The 17,621-nt window shown below is 44.2% G+C and overlaps 1 protein-coding gene across 1 annotated transcript in view; it reads right to left on the bottom strand.

The window, feature by feature from the left end:
* The window catches only part of LOC126235393 (uncharacterized), a 491,959-nt gene that overhangs the window by 148,649 nt on the left and 325,689 nt on the right, over window positions 1-17,621 (bottom strand). Inside the window, exons 9-11 of the mRNA XM_049944114.1 lie at window positions 16,828-17,047; window positions 13,646-13,774; window positions 6,965-7,038 (exon numbers count right to left, since the gene is read on the bottom strand). Coding sequence (XP_049800071.1) covers window positions 6,965-7,038; window positions 13,646-13,774; window positions 16,828-17,047 — 423 coding nt within the window. The remainder of the gene's footprint in view (window positions 1-6,964; window positions 7,039-13,645; window positions 13,775-16,827; window positions 17,048-17,621) is intronic.

Below are 17,621 nucleotides of genomic sequence, written 5' to 3'. Positions count from 1 at the left end.
TAAGAAGTGCAGTCGGTCGGCTTTCTGTCGTTAGTGGTGCCATTTGATTGAGTTAGGTAGGTTTATTACTTGCTTAAATCTCTTCAACTAGTCTGATTAAATTTGAGGCGGTTAAATATACTGGTCGACAGAGGAGGTGAGGCACACAGAAGGGAAGAAGGAAACGAAATGCAACTTCACGCGTCCAATTAGTATGTGATGTTATTCAGTGATTACAAAATTGAGTTAGGGGAGGTGGAGTTAACTGTGAAGTTTCAAAAGTTAAATTAGTGTTGTCTTAGAACTTCTTTTTGGGTCATTTAGTTTCAGCTGATGGTGTTCATAAGGACCATTCGTGGATTCTGGCTATTCACAGTTTTCGTCCTCCTAGAACCAAAAATGTTCAGTTTGTAATTATGATAATTTTTTTTCGGAAGTTCATTATCTAAGTTCGCCGAGTTGGCGGCTCCATTGAATTTAATGCTGCCTTTGATGCCCTGAAGAGCGCTCTCAGTAACGCCCTGATTTTGGCCGTCCCGAATTTTGACTTACCCTTTATTTTACAAACTTATGCTACAAATTCGGGAATAGCAGTCGTGTTGCTGCAGGAACACGACGGAGAACGTCGCCCTGCTTCTCACAAGGGAACCTCCCCACCGCACCCCCCTCAGATTTTGTTATTAGTTGGCACAGTGGATAGGCCTTGAAAAATTGAACACAGATCAATCGAGAAAACAGGAAGTAGTTGTATGGAACTATGAAAAAAATAAGCAAAATATACGAACTTAGTAGTCCATGCGTAAGATAGGCAACATCACGGACACTGTGAGACTAGGAGCGCCGTGGTCCCGTGGTTAGCGTGAGCTGCTGCGGGACGAAAAGTCCTTGGTACAAGTCTTCCCTCGAGTGAAAAGCTTACTTTCTTTATTTTCGCAAAGTTATGATCTGTCCGTTCGTTCATTGACGTCTCTGTTCACTGTAATAAGTTTTAGTGTCTGTGTTTTGCGATCGCACCGCAAAACCGTGCGATTTGTAGACGAAAGGACGTGCCTCTCCAATGGGAACCGAAAACATTTGATCGCAAGGTCATAGGTCAACCGATTCCTCCACAGGAAAACAGGTCTGATATATTCTATACGACACTGGTGACGGCATGTGCGTCACGTGACAGGAATATGTTGTCGACCCACCTAACTTGTACACTTGGCGAATGGGTAAAAAGATTCTTCTACGTTGCCCGATTTAGGTTTTCTTGTGGATGTGATAATCACTCCCAAAAAAGTGATGAAAACATAAGAGTTTGTCACGTAAACTGCAACAAATGAATGCAAAAGTTTCTCAGTCGCACAGTTTTCCCTGTGCTCTGTCAAAACATATGTTTTAACGTTTTCAAATTTTTCCGTGTGTAGACCGTCAAATCCTGCATATGTCCAAGGAAATCTGCACATGTCCTGGAATTTTGGAGAGCGAAGTTGATTATATGTGAGTGTCTGAACTTTGATAATTGACACACGATCACGTAAACAATACTGCTCTGTGTACCTCTGCAGCCTCGCAAAATCATAGAATATTCTCACAAAGTATTTCACTTGCCGAAAACCAAACACATCTAAAGGTTGCACAAGAGGTGTACAACTTGGAGGAATGGTAATCACGTCTACTCCCACAGTAAAATTGTCTGAAAATAAAAAATTAAACTTTTCATTCGAGGGAAGACTTGAACCAAGAATATCTCGTTCCACAGCTGCTCACGCTAACCACGGGACCACGCCGCTCCTGAGTTTACATTCTCCTTGATGTTGCATATCTTGCGCATGGACTACTCAGTATGTATATTTTTTTCATAGTTCCACACAACTTCTTCCCGTTTTCTCGATTCATCTGTGTTCAGTTTTTCAAGGCCTATCCACTGTGCCAACTTATAACTAAATCTGAGGGGGGTGCGATGGGGAGGTTCCCTTGTCAGCATCACGCGTGTTAACGATCGCAGAGGCCAACTATTAGAATTACGAGCTTGAGGCGCTCGATGTCCCATTCAGAACTGAAAAATTCAAGTTTTACTTAGTGCACCGTCGGAAAGTGAACATCAGGTTCTCTCACGGGTGCAAGCCCGCTCCCCTAAGATGGGGCATATTACGAGGTGGGCGGTACGCATTTCTACATTCAAGTTCTCAGTAAAGCATTTAAGGAGCAGCGAAAACGACGTCGCTGACGCTCTTAGCCGCGTGTTTGAGTCTGTCGATGAGGAACTTTCATTTCCGCGAGCGTACGACCAGGCAGCCACTATTAGTGCAATCTTGGCGAAGGTGCCTGTGTTGTTTGGTGATTCTAATCAGCAACAAGTTTCCCTTCTGGGGTTGTCACATATTAAACAGCGTCTTCAGTCTGGGGAGCAAGTGTCTGGTTACTAGCTTAAAAGGGGAATTTTGTGTTTACAAGCCAAGGCCAATGGTCACTGGAAAATTTGTTTGCCTCGAGATCTCATTCCCGCCATCTTTAAATATTATCATCATTCGCTGTTAGGTGGACGCTTAGGCGTTTATAAAACACTACACAAGATGTGTATGAAAGTGAACCGGCCCTCGCTCTATAGGGATGTAAGGAGAATGTTGGGCAGAGCCGAGAATGAAGTTGGCAAAAACAAGTTCGGGCCGTAACAGCGGATTCCTGCATTCCACCCATGCCGAACGTCCTATGGAACGTCTTTTCGTTGATTATGTCGGCCCCTTTCCGCGGACTCAGGCAGATTAGCGTTGTATTTTCGTGTCTAGTGGACGCCTTCTCGCGTTTTGTATGTTTGACGCCCAGCGGCGGTGTAACTGCAGCGCTGAGCACTGCAAAATTATCTCGCTCTTTATTCCTCCTGTCACTCCCATCAGCGATAACGCCCCAGCCTTCATGTCTCGTAAATTTCGTAAATTTTGTTTTTGACATGCGATTCATCACGTAACTACCCCCCCCCCCCCCTCCATTACTCTCCACCGTCTTTCGCAGAGGGGGTTAGCAGGAACTTGAAAGCTGCACTTTTTACTTACCACTCGGAGGTGCAGTCAAAGTGGGACTGTTCCCTTCCATGGCTGAATTTTGCTTTTAAAACAATGAGGCACAAAGGTTACCAAGCTGTTCCAGAGTCCTTGACGTTCGCCCATCTTGTAAATTCGCCACTGTCCAACTTTTGGGAAATAGCGGACTTGCTTCCTGATCAAGTCTCTCCCGAGGTTCTTAGGGATAACTGGCGCAGGGCGAAAGCAAACATTGCCAGGGCCCATCAAAGGGAAGCGATTCGTTAACAACCGTGGACACCGACCTGCTAGTTTCAAGGCAGGCGACGTGGTCTATGTTCACAACCCTGGAGCTCGTGACAAAGGTGGCAAGATATACAGTAAGTTTATGCTACGTTTTGTGGGTCCATGGCGCATCCTTGAGGTCCCCACTCTGGTTACACTTCGAGTGAAGGACGAGGCATCTGACCATGTGCAAAGAGTACATGTGAGACAGGTTAAACCTGGTATGTTTTGTTTTCCCTTAATGACCTCCCTCCATGGGAGTTCAGGTTACGGGAAAGCGGCGAGGAGTTGGGGGGGGGGGGCGGGAGGAGAGGCTAAAGCATGTTGCGTGGTCGACGGCTGGTGCCCGACGAATTGAGGTCTTTTTTTGGAGGTTCGAGTATTTTGGTCTCTATCTGTAGTACGAAGGAAGGGGTGGAAAGAGCGAGAGGGAGGTGGTCGAGGTGGACGGTTGTTGGTAGTGGTGTCTGGCGGACAATACCTGCTTCTTGTGGAGCGGTTGGCCACTATTGCTGATGGCACGGATTTTCCGGTGCGAGCGTCGTGAGCCGGCGTTTACCATACAGGACAGCGTAGTTGTTCACGTGATGGGCTTGGCGAGGCTCCCCCAGTCCTGGCTGTGCTAGTTCGCGTGGTTTCAGGGTTCCTCCAGGAGAAGTCAGAGCGTTTCGGAGGAGCCTACGGATCGTGCCCCACGGTGCTCTAGTCATTCGGAATGCCTTCACCGAGGGATTTTTTCGGACACTGAGTTAACGCCATTCTTGGTTTTCCAATGGAGTACAGAGCCACGCTCTTCATCCTTCTGTTTATGGATGAGCGTCATTTGTAATTGTATCGGTTGTCTGCAATTTCTTTGAAGTGGCTGGGCGCTTGCCTTCCACTTGGGTTTCAAATTCAGTTGCACTGCATTCCCGCATTTTGCATTCAATTGGTGATTATTGAAGGGGCTTTTGTCATGTACTCAATCCCTCCCGTACGGCAATTAGTTTATCTGTTTGCAGTGCTCTTTTTTTAATTGCAGGTGCCCGATTTTAAGTAAAAGTTTAAATTTTTGTGTCCTTGTGTTTTTGATTTTAAGGTCTTGCGGCCTTTGCTCAATTTTAAGTTTAGATTTGATCTTACCTCTGTGGTGTACTTAAAAAAGGGGATCCACTTTAATCAGTGGTAGTGACTTGGTTCTTGCAGCCAGCAGTATACCTCCCTCCTTACCTTTAAGCAGAAGATACGGGCTATTTTTTATGATACTCGAATACTTCTTTTACATTTGAAACATAAATAACCTTTGACTATTGTTTACTCCCGTGTCCACACCAACTCCAAGTGTGGCATCTTTCAAAGATTTCGTTTTGTTTTACGCTTCCACTGTTTAAGAGGTTTGCTACACAAGTTGCAGCGGTCAACTTACTTCTCGCTTACCTTGTTGTCGCCAGGGGCTAGAGCCAGATGTCTACACCTGACGCCTGTGGTGCTGCCAGTAGGCTTGTGCCCCGATCTGACGTCGGGCTGTTCAATTGTAAATCATTAATATTTGATCTATTTGATCTATTGTAATCCTCTGTGAAGCATATCTAAATTTTTTAACATTGGGCATTTGGAATTTAATAATTTTTCTTAAAGCTCATCTTGAATATTTTTTCTTATAAATAGAAAAGAATTATGTTCTCTGAAAACAATGACGATTTATCAGTTTCGAAGCACAAGTTTTAATTAATTTCTAGTTGGTTAAAAAAATTTTGGAGGAGGTACTTAACAACAAATGATGTTCAATGGTTTTCCCCAGCCCTTTTCTCTAGGACCTGTTTGTGTTCTCTAACTAGGAACACGCCCTTGTTGCCTGTTGCCTTAACTTTGCAGAATGAACCCACTTATCAGTATGGTGTCGTATTTCCTCCGAGTGCATGCGCTGACTCGTTTGGGAAGGATGTCATAAAGCGCTTGTATACTTTATTGAGGTAAGCTGGATCACAACTCTTGCAGCTGGTCCATGTTATCCTAGATACTGACTCTTTTTTCCTGGTTGGAACTGACGCCCAAGTTGGACCCAAACATGTTCTATCGGTGACGGATATGGGGAACATGCTGGCCATGCTAGTATCCCAACATAATGCATACAGTTCATAGAGACAAGTGCCATGCATGGACAGGCATTATCCTGCTGAAAAATGGCGCTACGATACTGTTGGATGAAAGTTAACACATGAGGGTCACATGATGTCAGTGACGTACCGCAATTCATCTCTCAGTTCAGTGTGACGTCATTCATCAGCAGTCCACATTTCCCGGTCATGCCTGTAGCCGTTTGTGTTGTGATGCTTACGGCAGCCTACGCATGTGACAGTAGTTCCCTACTGTGGCTGTTGCTAGTTCCCGAGCAATGGTGCGGAATGAAACAGAGTGCTGCATAGAATCCTTTACTTGTTGTCGGGCAGCAGGCGCAGATGTGAAGGGGTTACAACGTCCTTGGTGCACGATACAGCGATTCTCCCTTGTGGTGCTCAGACTGAGCGTGAGGAACCGTGTTGATTAGTATGCTTTCCCTCACGTCCCCATGTAGTCCAATATCGGGCCACTGTCACATCTGAGTGCCAGCTGACCAAATGGAGACACACAACGAGGGCCCTTTCAAACTCTGTCAGGTGCTGATAACTCTGTCTCACACGCTTAAGCAACATCTCCGTTTTCTTCACAGTGATGACTCCTGACGCTGCCCACACCTCTTATTTACCCTAGCAGACCTGTTAACAGCACTAAAAAGGAACAACAATAATGCGCTCTGGTGGCCTTTCCCTGTCTTAGAGAAATGCAACTTAATCACTTACATACCAGCCAATGGTGTGTACGTGTACGAAGCTACGTTGTCACCCAAGCATACCTTGTGTATTCTTCACTTTTTTCAGGCAGAATTACGTGTAGTTAGCATCCAACAGATTCTTGTGAGGGAGCAGCCACTGTTCATCTTCCAGTTTAAGAGCCACGTTTCATGACCACTACCTACAAGTGCAGTAGAGAAGCGAGGAGTATTAGCACATGTAAGATGCCCGGAGCGAGTTTTGCGGTCATCAGCATCTCTGTTTGCCTTGGTGATTGCTCGTTCCAAGAAGTCGTCCACTAGCTACAGACAATGTATGGTTTCCCTTGACATAGGGTGAGGTGCAGTGGAAAATTATGCTAGTTTACGATGAGGACAGGGCAAGTCGACGGGAAGAAGAAAAGACACATACGCTTAAACGCCCCCGTCGACAAGCTTCCCTCTGAACAAGAAAGGCGAAGAATTTCACCGATTCCTTCTCAAAGGAACAATTCTAATATGATTTGTGGCAACCACGGGGAAACATGAAGCTGGCTGACAAAATGGGAGTCCATTGTTTTAACCAATGCGCCACGGCAATCGATTCGAAGCGTCAGAGGTTGAACTATAGTGCGACACAGAGTTTTAACTTGCTACAAATACTTGAACTGTCAACAACTTTGGTCCCAACAATGCAGCAGATGTCGAATTCATATCCTCGTAAAGGATAAAATAGTGTATTAATCATCTATAGATGTCTGATGACAGAAACTCAGGGAAAAAATATGAACAATACCTTTGCTCTGCAGCGGATAATAATAGTGAAAGTCAGTCTAGGACAGAAAAATATTTCATTTGACCTTGGTAAAAATATGCGACCAATAAAAAAACGCTGTCCTGCACAACTTACGCAGCTGCTGTTCCCGATTTCGCGCGGCTTCTTCCATCTTTGCCTCAAGCTCTTCAATCTCCGCTTCCAGTTTCCTGAAACAGTTTGTTTCCTGTTCATTATGTGTTTTGAAATTTAGAAGCTATTGGCAATAACGCCATAAGAGAAGATTCAGTTACTCAGTTATGTTATAAAAATTAATGCAGCCTGGTGAGAGAAAAGCTATAGGCCTACTTACTAAGGGTACAACAGTAAGATACGATATTTCAATTGATAAGTGATACCATTTGGATATTGCATCAGTGCGACCATGCATGAATCATTACAGTGATAAAAGAGTTCTATTTAAATAAAACCATCGACAGCAGACAGATTTAAATTTTGAACTCAGCGCTTTCTACCCTGAGGCATCTGGAATGTAAGTAATGTATAGAAGTTACACGACAGCAGCTAGGACAAAGAGCATTGTTGCCAGTGTGTATAAGGCATGGGTTACAATTTTACTTTAAGAGATGTTGATAAACGGCAGACGCAGATAACTAGGAGGTAGGGAATGCGTTTGACGGAAGCGGCGAGGCTTCTCACATGTTAAGGTGTAGCCGATATTAGTATTTTTCGAGGGTAGACGAATGGCGATAGAAATGTTTTTCAAACTCGATGAATGTCGACATCTCATCCAGATAAGCAGATGATGGGATAAGAAATGAGGGATAGAAAGTACTGGATGGGAAATGTTTCAGATAAAAAAATCAGATGTTGTTGAGGGTTTTAAAGGGAACATTAGGAACGATGGACTGAAACTGAGCAAAGATATACAGTGGAAGATGAATGGATACTATCAAAGACGAATTAGTGACAGCATCATACGAACAACGAGGTAATGCTGAATGTTGGATGGGTAAATCGGATAACAAATGAATGTATACTGATGTGAGTTCTGAGATTTGATTGACGAAAGAAGAAAATACAAAACCGTAGAAAATGAAGCAGGTAGAAGGGGAATGCAGACATCTAAAAATGAGATTGAGTGGGGGTGCAAAATATAAAATGGCCAGAGAGGAAATGCAAAGCTGTGGAGGCATGAACAGCTACGGGAAAGGTAGATTCCACATGCAAGAAAATTAAAGAAACCTTTGGAGAAAAGAGAAGCTGTATGAACATCAAGAGCTCACATGGCAAGCCAGTCCAAAGCGAGGAAAGGAAGACGGACATGTGGAAGTTATATATAACAGTATACTGGGTTCAAAAAAATGGCTCTGAGCACTATGGGACTTAACATCTATGGTCATCAGTCCCCTAGAACTTAGAACTACTTAAACCTAACTAACCTAAGGACAGCACACAACACCCAGTCATCACGAGTATACTGGGAAGAGAATAGGAAGTGGTTGAAGATAAGATGGGGGATGTGATACTGGGGATATCTCCTTTTCATACGCAGGCTCCTGTTCTGAAAAAAAATTGCTGATGACTTTAGGAAGGCTAAAATACAAGTAAGGTTTCATACGAAAAATAGATTTGGATTATGTTTACGTCGCACCATGGATGAAAGGTCACATAATTGCAATCTATCAGGTGTTCATAAAATCAAATATGGATCTAGCGATAATTTTTATGTTGGTCAGGTGCAAAGGGAGTTTAAAGTGAGATTTAGAGCGCATCGTTACGCTAGTGCTCTGGGTTGTCATTTGAGGGAAAATCATCCCCATCTACTTTCGATAGGCAACAGCTTAAGCATTATGTTTTTTGACCCGAAAGAACAAATTTTAGACATTCTTGAGGAATTAAAAATATGTGCCCATCGTCGTTTAGCCCTGAACAGCATTATTAACGAACAGGTTGCTCGAATTAGACAGCAGTTTTTCAATATTTTCGATGGTATGTAACAACAGAAAGGTGAAAAAATACTCTTCTTCCTTTTGTCCGTGTATCACAGTTCTACAATGTCCAAAGAATTTTATTTCATAAGAAAAATAGTATCTTATGACACTTGAACATCTTGTGTTGTTGTTAATTTTAGCTGATTTTTAATAATTATTAATTTTGATTGTTAGTACTACTCCTTGTGTTTGTGTTTGTCTATTTGTTACCATGCAAAACATGACTTATTGTACATTTTACATATATTTTTCTATCTTGAGATCAAATATCCTATCGAGTTGCAACAGTAATTAAAAACCTATAACAGTAATTTCATATGTAGGAACAGACTTAGTTCAGTGAGTATGAGGAGAGTTTGCAGTAGACAACGCAACTTTAGTTTGTCACATTTCGTTTTGTATTACGGGTTTGGAAAAACAAACATTGAATAAGATAATACAGTTGCTCACGTCTCCACACGGACGTATGCTAGAACCTATACGCTTAAGTTGTCTAGCGTTAACGAGATTACCTGAGCAGAATTGTAGCCGCCACATTCAGTTGTCTAAAAGTAGTGTGCAAGCGAGGTTACAAGAGTCCCCCTGTGAATATCATGTATCTTCATGTTGTGCTTATTAGCAATTGACAACGGTTTTAAAGCATTGCGTTCACTTTGTTCTCAATGTTATGAACTCTTTGAGAAGTGTCTGTAATGTAACTTAAACTCTTTTATAAAAAAAATGGCGCTGAGCAGCACTATGGAATGTAACATCTGAGGTCATCAGTCCCCTAGAACTTAGAACTACTTAAACCTAACTAACCTAAGGACATCACACACATCCATGCCCGAGGCAGGATTCGAACCTGGGACCGTAGCGGTCGTGCGGTTCCAGACTGACGCGCCTAGAACCGCTCGGCCACATCGGCCGGCGCTCTTTTATACATATATTTCATATTTAATACGCTTCTGTTACTTTTTTCCAGCAGCTCATCTGTAAATGGGCAGCATCCTAAACGCATAATGGAAATATACAAAGGTTCTAGGAACATCAAATGTCATTTATTGCCCAACCTACCAGCTGTTTTAAATTCTTTTAATAATTTTAATAAGCCATAATTGCATCATACCAAACGAATTATCTACAGAAGAACGGAACGCTGACAAGAGATGGGAGGGGAACAACCAGAGTGAGTTCCTGAACAGAGTAAGAAGACACAAGGCAGTACTGATCCTGCGACGTGTCTTGGAAGACGGATTGAAGAAAGATAAACCTGCGTTTAGAGCATTTATAATCTTAGAAAAAACTTTTGACGATTTGGGGAATACTCTTTTGGAATTATAAAATTGTTAAGGATAAAATACGGGAAATGTATGTTATTTAACAATGCGCAGAAGCCTGACTGCAGTTCTAAGATCGAAGGACCTGAAAGAAAGGCACTAGTTGAGAGGGAAGTGAGACAGGGTTCTATCCTGCTACTAGTGCTATTCAAAGTATGTATACAGCAGTAAAGGAAATTCAGGAAAAATTTGAAAAAAAGGATTTAAAGTAAGGGAGAAGAAATGGGAAACTGAAAGTTTTGTTTAGTCAGTGTGAGAATGTTACAGAAATGCTAAACGAACTGTTGTGAGAGACTCTACAAGAAAGACGTTGTACATCGCGTAAGCACTACTCACAAAACACCGAGAGAACTCGTTCCTAAACGAGTCAGCGATAACTTCATTTCATACAGCAAACATCGCGACTAATGACTGCTGCAGAAAATTTAGAGTATGTTTTAGCTTATACGGATGAGTACCGACAATCATTCTTCCCATGTGCCACTCGTGAAGGAAATAGGGATGGGACAAAATGAATCTGGCACAGTATGTATCCTCTACCATTCACTGTACAATAGCTCAAGGAGTACAGGTGCAGGTTCGGAGATAGACATCAGAAAAATATGCCGCACTGGTACAAGGATGTGAAAAATTATAAAGCAGTGTGGCGTTTCTCATCCAATCAGTGGTACTGTGACGTGACGTTGTACTGGATGTCCCAGGAGGAATAGTCAGTGTTCAAGGATGTGAGAGAAACTATCATTCGAAGCAAAATGTCCAGTAAACATGAGCTCTAAAACGCCTACCTTAAGAGCTAAGAGCACTTGTTCAGTAGAAGAGATGAGTTTCACTGTGGAAAGTGGGAAGCCATTGAGCTCGTCTCTTTTCATTTAGTTTTCTTCAAATTGCGACTGTAGGGGAATTGAGTTAGTTAGATTACAGTGAGTGCATGGTCTGATTTCATTTCCTCTTTTAAATATTCTGCTATCAAATATGGTAGCTGCGATATCGGTTTGGTTTTATGTGTGAGCTTTGAAAGAAAGGAGTGCTGAGAATATGAGACAAGTGACTTTTATCGAGGCTTAGCGAAATGATCTCCGGGAACCCCAGGGGTAACAGGCTTGGCAGAATTATAGGGAGGAGAACACGAGGTAAAGACACCTCGCCTAGTTAAGGAGAAAGTCGCTTCTGCAGCGGTGTGCTGGTGCACGGGCTATTGTGCAGTTTACAGCACAGGTCCAATGTGGGCATCCGACATAATAGCATTCATTTGGTGGGACGGAATTCTGGGAGCGCGTGGTAGGGGCTAGTACCATGTTAACAGAAATGCTCCAGCAGATGAACAGTATTCCAAAGAAACATGGCAAAACAGCTCTGACATGAAATTTCCTGGCAGATTAAAGCTGTGTGCCGGACCGAGAGTCGAAATCGAGACCTTTGCCTTTCGCAAGCATGTACTCTGCCAACTGAATTAGTCAAGCACGACTCATGACCCGTTCTCACAGCTTTACCTCCGACAGTACCTCGTTTCCTGCTTTTCAAACATCACAGAATTTCTCCAGCGAAGCTTCCGTGAAGTTCCTGTAAGTTTCACTGGAGAGTTTGTGTGAAGTGTAGGAGACGAGGAACTGGCAAAGTAAAGCAATGAGGACGGGTCGTGAGTCATCCTTGGGTAGCTCAGTCGGTATACCACTTGCCCACAACAGGCAAAGGTCTCGGGTTTAGTCTCAGTTTTATTCTGCCAGGAAGTTTCAGATCAGTGGACACTCTGCTGCAGAGTGACAATTTCGTTCTGCCACCTCCGACCTACTAAAGATTCAGACGTTGCAGCAGAGTCGGCGACTTGCCTTGTGGACAGTTTTTTTAATATTTCTCAGGAGGTCAGCTGGTGGTCCTGAGAGTACCGGTTAGTGCGATATAGAGACGTCAGAAGGTGCAACACTTACGGGAAGATTTCTTTGGAAGAGGGGAGAATATTCAATCATCGGCTTGTTGATGTTTCACATTTTTTTGGTAGGATATTTTGTTAAAGAAGCAGTTCAGTCACTGGTGCGTTATAGTAAATTTTGAGAGAATTGTTGGTCGTATTTTATTGGCTGGAAGGAAGGAACAAGCAGCTGTTTGTGGACTTGAAAGGTAAGGACTTGGTCGTGGGACTTGGAGGTGAACAGATCAGCGCTCTGCAGGCAGCTCGTTGAGCCGGCGGAGCCGTGTGTTGTCCAGTGCTGGAGTCCTCAGTTGAACGACCGTAGCGTCGATTAGTTGACAGCGAGACACGAAGTCTCCACTCTGCTCATATTAGCCCAAAGATTACGGTGAACATCGCTTGTAGCTCCGGCCTGTTAGGGGGAACAAGAGTTATTAGTTCAGATTCATTACAGGTTTCATTGTCTCATGTTCGTCGGTGTATCCTCAGATTTTGGGATTCTTCATTTCTTGATTCAGACCAACAGTCACTGTAATCATGACACAGTCAGCTTGCGATATATTTCAGAGTCAGATGCGAGACTGTTAAGCAACTGCACCCTGTCGAGTAACTTTGCCATCTGACAAGTGTTAGTTTTACAATTAAAATCAGAAAGTATGTCATTATAACGTTGAAAATTTCATCACTGTTTTGAATGCTACATGATTCAAAATCTTTTTAGCAATAAACCATAGAGTGCATTTAAACCTTGAGTTTATTATCATATTTCAGCCTTTTCAGTGGCCTTGAGATTCACTGATGGGGTCAAAATAATTTATAGGGTTGAAAATCCGTTGCGTTTATTAAATTCATCTTTGAGTCCCAGGGGGTTGCCTATTTTACGATTACTTCTGATTCCGTTAAGTTCACTTACGCGCACGGAGTTTTTCAGCGAAGATGAACAAGTGCTCATAGAGCTTATGCTATGCACTTCAGAGCTCATGTTTACTGGACACTTTTTCTTGTTTTGTTCCATACTACCACCTTTCAAAATATGAAATGCAAAGAGCTTGCAGTAGTAGACATTTGTTTGACAGTATCGAAGACGAAGAAGTGGTCGTAGCTCTTAAGGATGCGTTTTCACAGCCCGTGTTTACAGGACTCTTTTGTGTGGAATGGTCCCTTCTGATGTATCCTTGAATATTGACCATTCCTCCGGGGACACTCTGTGTTCAATGAATTCCATAGGTGGAAGGTCGTCACAGCGTAAGCGTTCGAAAAAATATGACGTTGGGAGAAGAGCAACAGAGGCTTGCCTTTTTTTTAAGGAAGTTAATTCACGCCGACTGAACGACTTCCGTTGGTTGGTCGCGAAAGACTAACCTCAGATGCAGTCAGAAACCTAAAAGCGAAGTTTAAGTAAAACTATTCACAAGACGGTTGTAAATATGGTGTGCAAAGAGGCCTGGGTTCTGATGCGTGGTTCATCATTGTGAGGGAAAAACCATTGACTCGTGATAAAAGATAGCATGTCGCCTAGTTGATCAGAGGAGAGCAGCTGGTCGTGAGATAAGGTACGATTATAATGGCACCAGAAGAGTGGTGTCGGGACTCTTACCTGCAGACGTCTTCATTGTTCTTGAGCTTGTCCAGCAGGTCCATGTTCTCGTCGAGCAGCCGGTAGCTCCTCTCCGTCCGGACGGACTCGTTCCGGCACACGCCGCCAATGGCCTTGCGGTCGCGATCGCTTTCACTGAAAATGCGTAATTACACTGAAAGTCTATAACGAACTGAGCATTACTAAAGCAAAAATTAAACGCGAAACAATGAAAGAAAAGAATGTATTTGACATTTTGTTCCAATTTTTCTCTCATTATTAGACTCATTACTACCCCATAAATCAACTCTGGAGGATGGAAGTTTACTTTTCAAATCCCTTTCATAAACCAAAATCTATTGATTTCATACAAGTGTTAGCAGCTGGAAACGAAAGGCTCATTTACAAGCATTTATCCAGTTTTGTTTCGTCTCTTTGTTCTTAGGAAATACATGGGACTTCATTCCTAATTTTTACGTTGCCTATAGTGGTTAATACACCTCACGACGACACAGAACACCACTATTTTTCAGTGAAACACATTCAAAACATACTCCCAGAAACCCTCACTACACTGATAACAGCAGCATAACCCTGTATTTAATCGTCAATCACCCAAACGAGCTCACATTCACGTAAACAACCCTGTAATCACTCAAAAATGCAGTGACCATACAGTAGGTTATGGCAGTGGCGAGCTACTTAGCGGTGTAGGGTAGGTTGTGAAATGTGTCACAGCTTGCTAAAGCGCGTACACCCTGTGATCCCTAACGTGTATTCTAGTAAACGCGGTGCTTACTGCTTCGGCACGGAGCAAAATAGCACTCCACGGCACACGAGAATCACTTCGTAATGACTACTGTACGCAAAAATACAGTGTTCTTGGATCTCTAATGTTGGCTGCTACGTGCCATAAAAGAGTCACGGTCTTAAGCCTACCCGTCTCTGCTGATCCAGAACTAGGAAGCCCAGGACGTCGTGATAAATACTATACTGTTTGCGAAAACTGGAAAACCATAAAGGAGGCGTGATTACAATTAAATTTATTCCACACATTAAGGACATGACAATACACAAATGATTAGAATTACAGAACTGTATATACTCTCTGATCATGAGAATTCAGTACAAGGTGAAGCTGCAACGTGCTGCAACCAGAGCCTCTAGACGTCGTAGCATGAAATGAAAATGGCCTAGATATGCTGCTGGGGAACGTCAATTCCATGAGGTGCGACCGAAGAGCACCGCCAGTGGTTGCACAAGGACCAGAACGAACACTTTGCCATGAGACCACATCAAAGACATACTCCATGGGTGATGTCAGGCTAACTTGCGTGCCATACGATCAGCGGTACCCATTATTATTCGAAGAAGACTTGCACATTTCTCGCCACACATGGCTCCGCATTTTCCTGCTGAAATATGGCATGTGGATCTGCCTGCAGGGAAGGCATAGTCTCGGCCTCTAAGACGTCTCTGATGTAGCGGTTGCTGTTCTGACTGCCCCTCAGTATGTGGAGGCGAGACCACATTTTGCAGTCAATGGCACCTCAAATCGTCACATCTGGCGTGTGTTACATGTGTCGCTCTAAAATGCAGTCTGCCCGCTAGTTATCACCATGGAAATGTCTAACACGCATGCTGACACCACTGTAGGGGGCGCTCGTCCAAAGACTACATTTTATTACTCAGCTTGCATAATGGCGTTCACGTGCCCATAGCAGTCTGAGGTATTGGTGGCGTTCGGACAGTGGAACACGACGCAACATATTGATACCACCGTCTAATCCTCAGCAGAAGGCGTCGAATTGTCGACTCGGACAGGTACATACCCGTTGCATTGCTCCACTGTCGAGTCCACACAGCGGAAGATGTTGTTCTATCTGTGACAGTTACATGGACAAGTTGGTGTTCACATTACGTAGTCCAGTATCTACTCATCACTGTACTTGATCCTCTTCTATCCTCTGGTTCCCCACAAGAATCACTATCCTAGCAGCGTGTTCTATACGACCTGCAAAGTTATGTTACGAAAAACCCAGACATCAATCATTTTGCCCTATTTTAACTCACTCAGTTGTCCGCCCCCAGTAGCTGAATGGTCAGCGCGACATAATGTCAATTCTAAGGGACAGGGTTCGACTCCTGGCTGGGTAGGAGATTTTCTCTGCTCAGGGACTGGGTGTTGTGTTGTCCTAATCATCATCATTTCATCCCCATCGACGCGCAAGTCGCCGAAGTGGCGTCAAATCGAAAGACTTGCACCTGGTGAACGGTCTACCCGACGGGAGGCCCTAGTCACACGACATTTATTTTACTCACTCAGTTGCTGATATTGCACCTTTTGACGTCGTCTAAGCATAGTGGCACTCACTTGCACGTTCCCACTTCCTATGGAGGCTCTGCGTCACCTAATCTTGGCGTAACACTGATCTGTCTGCACGTAAAATAGAGGACGCTACTGGGCCTAGGTGGACGCCATCCCTATTCTATTCTATCGCTTGAGCCTTGTCCCGCAGTTACGCAGGGTCAGCCATCGTTAATCGGATTTGGCATGTTAATGGTTAAGGGGTGGCCAGATGCCCTTCCTGCCGCCACCTCGTACCCCGCAGGACAGAATTAGTGTACCCCAACTGTCTGCGTCGAGTGTAATCCATGGAATAGTGTTCAGAGGTCTGCGAGCCGTGTAACTGAGGCGGAACATGGGGACCAGCCCGGTATTCACCTAGCGGGATGTGGAAAACCGCCTAAAAACCACATCCAGGCTGGCCGGCACATCGGCCCTCGTCGTTAATCCGCCCCGAGGCCGGCGCGCCTACTCGAGTGCAGGAAGCAGCGCATTAGCGCTCTCGGCTACCCTGGCGGGGTTGGTGGATGCTATCTCTTTTGAGTCTTTATCATTTATTAAGGTTCCGCTGTTCTCTACAGCCTCCGATTTTGGAGTGATTCACACCACTCGTTCTGGGTGTTGCAATTTCCACAAACAGCATTGCAATAAATGGTATAACATTAAGAGAAATTCGACAAACGAGCGAGTGCCTCACCTTCATTTGGGTTCCATGGGTCTAGCTGACAGAAACAAAAACGTCGCGGCCTGAAGTCTACCCAGTTTCGCCTGTACAGAACTAGGAAGCACCACCTCAACACGCCGTGAAAGGCAGTGAGTGTTTAAACATTTGGGATAACTTGAGCGGGTGACTGACCTGCCGCTGGAGTCTATCAGCCTGGTGACCTCGCGGGGCGCGTAACAGTAGATGGGGGTGTGGCCCAGCACGGCGGGCGCAGCGGCCAGAGGGCTGGCCGTCTCGACCACTTCGTCCTCCACGTCCACGATCACTGCAGACGGGCCGTCCTCCGCGTCCTCGCCCTCCCCGTCCTCCAGCGCGTCCGTGCGCAGGCGCGGCTCCGACACTGCCCGTCCATCTGGCACCCAAAACAAACCACGAAGTCACCACCTGCAAACTCAGAAACGGACAGGACTTTTATCTAGTCAATGCCGACAACCCTGACAAATAACTTGCACAGAATAAAACAAATGTGTTCTAGTGTGTCAGATGCAGAGGCGAAAAAATTATTTATCGTTGCTGTGGTCTTCAGTCCGAAGACTGGTTTGATGCAACTCTCCAAGCTACTTTATCCTGTGCAAGACTCTGCATAACTACTGCAACGTACATCTTTTTAACCTGCTTACTGTATTCGTCTCTTGGTCTACCTCTACAATTTTTACACCGCATGTTCCCCTCCTGTACTAAAGTGAGGATTCCTTGATGTTTCAGAATGTGTCCTATCAACCGATCCCTTCTTTTAGTCAAGCTATGCAACAATTTTCCTTTCTCTCCAATTTTATTCATCGCTTCTGTTCCGGCGTAACGTCAAGCACCGGCACGTCTGCCTGGAACGTTACAGCAGAATGGTGTTTGGTTCAAATGGCTCTGAGCACTACGGGACTTAACATCTGAGGTCATCAGTCCCCTAGAACTTAGAACTACTTAAACCT

This window comes from Schistocerca nitens, chromosome 2 (genome assembly GCF_023898315.1).
Source record: "Schistocerca nitens isolate TAMUIC-IGC-003100 chromosome 2, iqSchNite1.1, whole genome shotgun sequence".
Taxonomy (NCBI): Eukaryota; Metazoa; Arthropoda; class Insecta; order Orthoptera; family Acrididae; genus Schistocerca; species Schistocerca nitens.
Note: the sequence above shows the minus strand (reverse complement) of the source record. Positions and strands in the feature narration are given on the sequence as shown.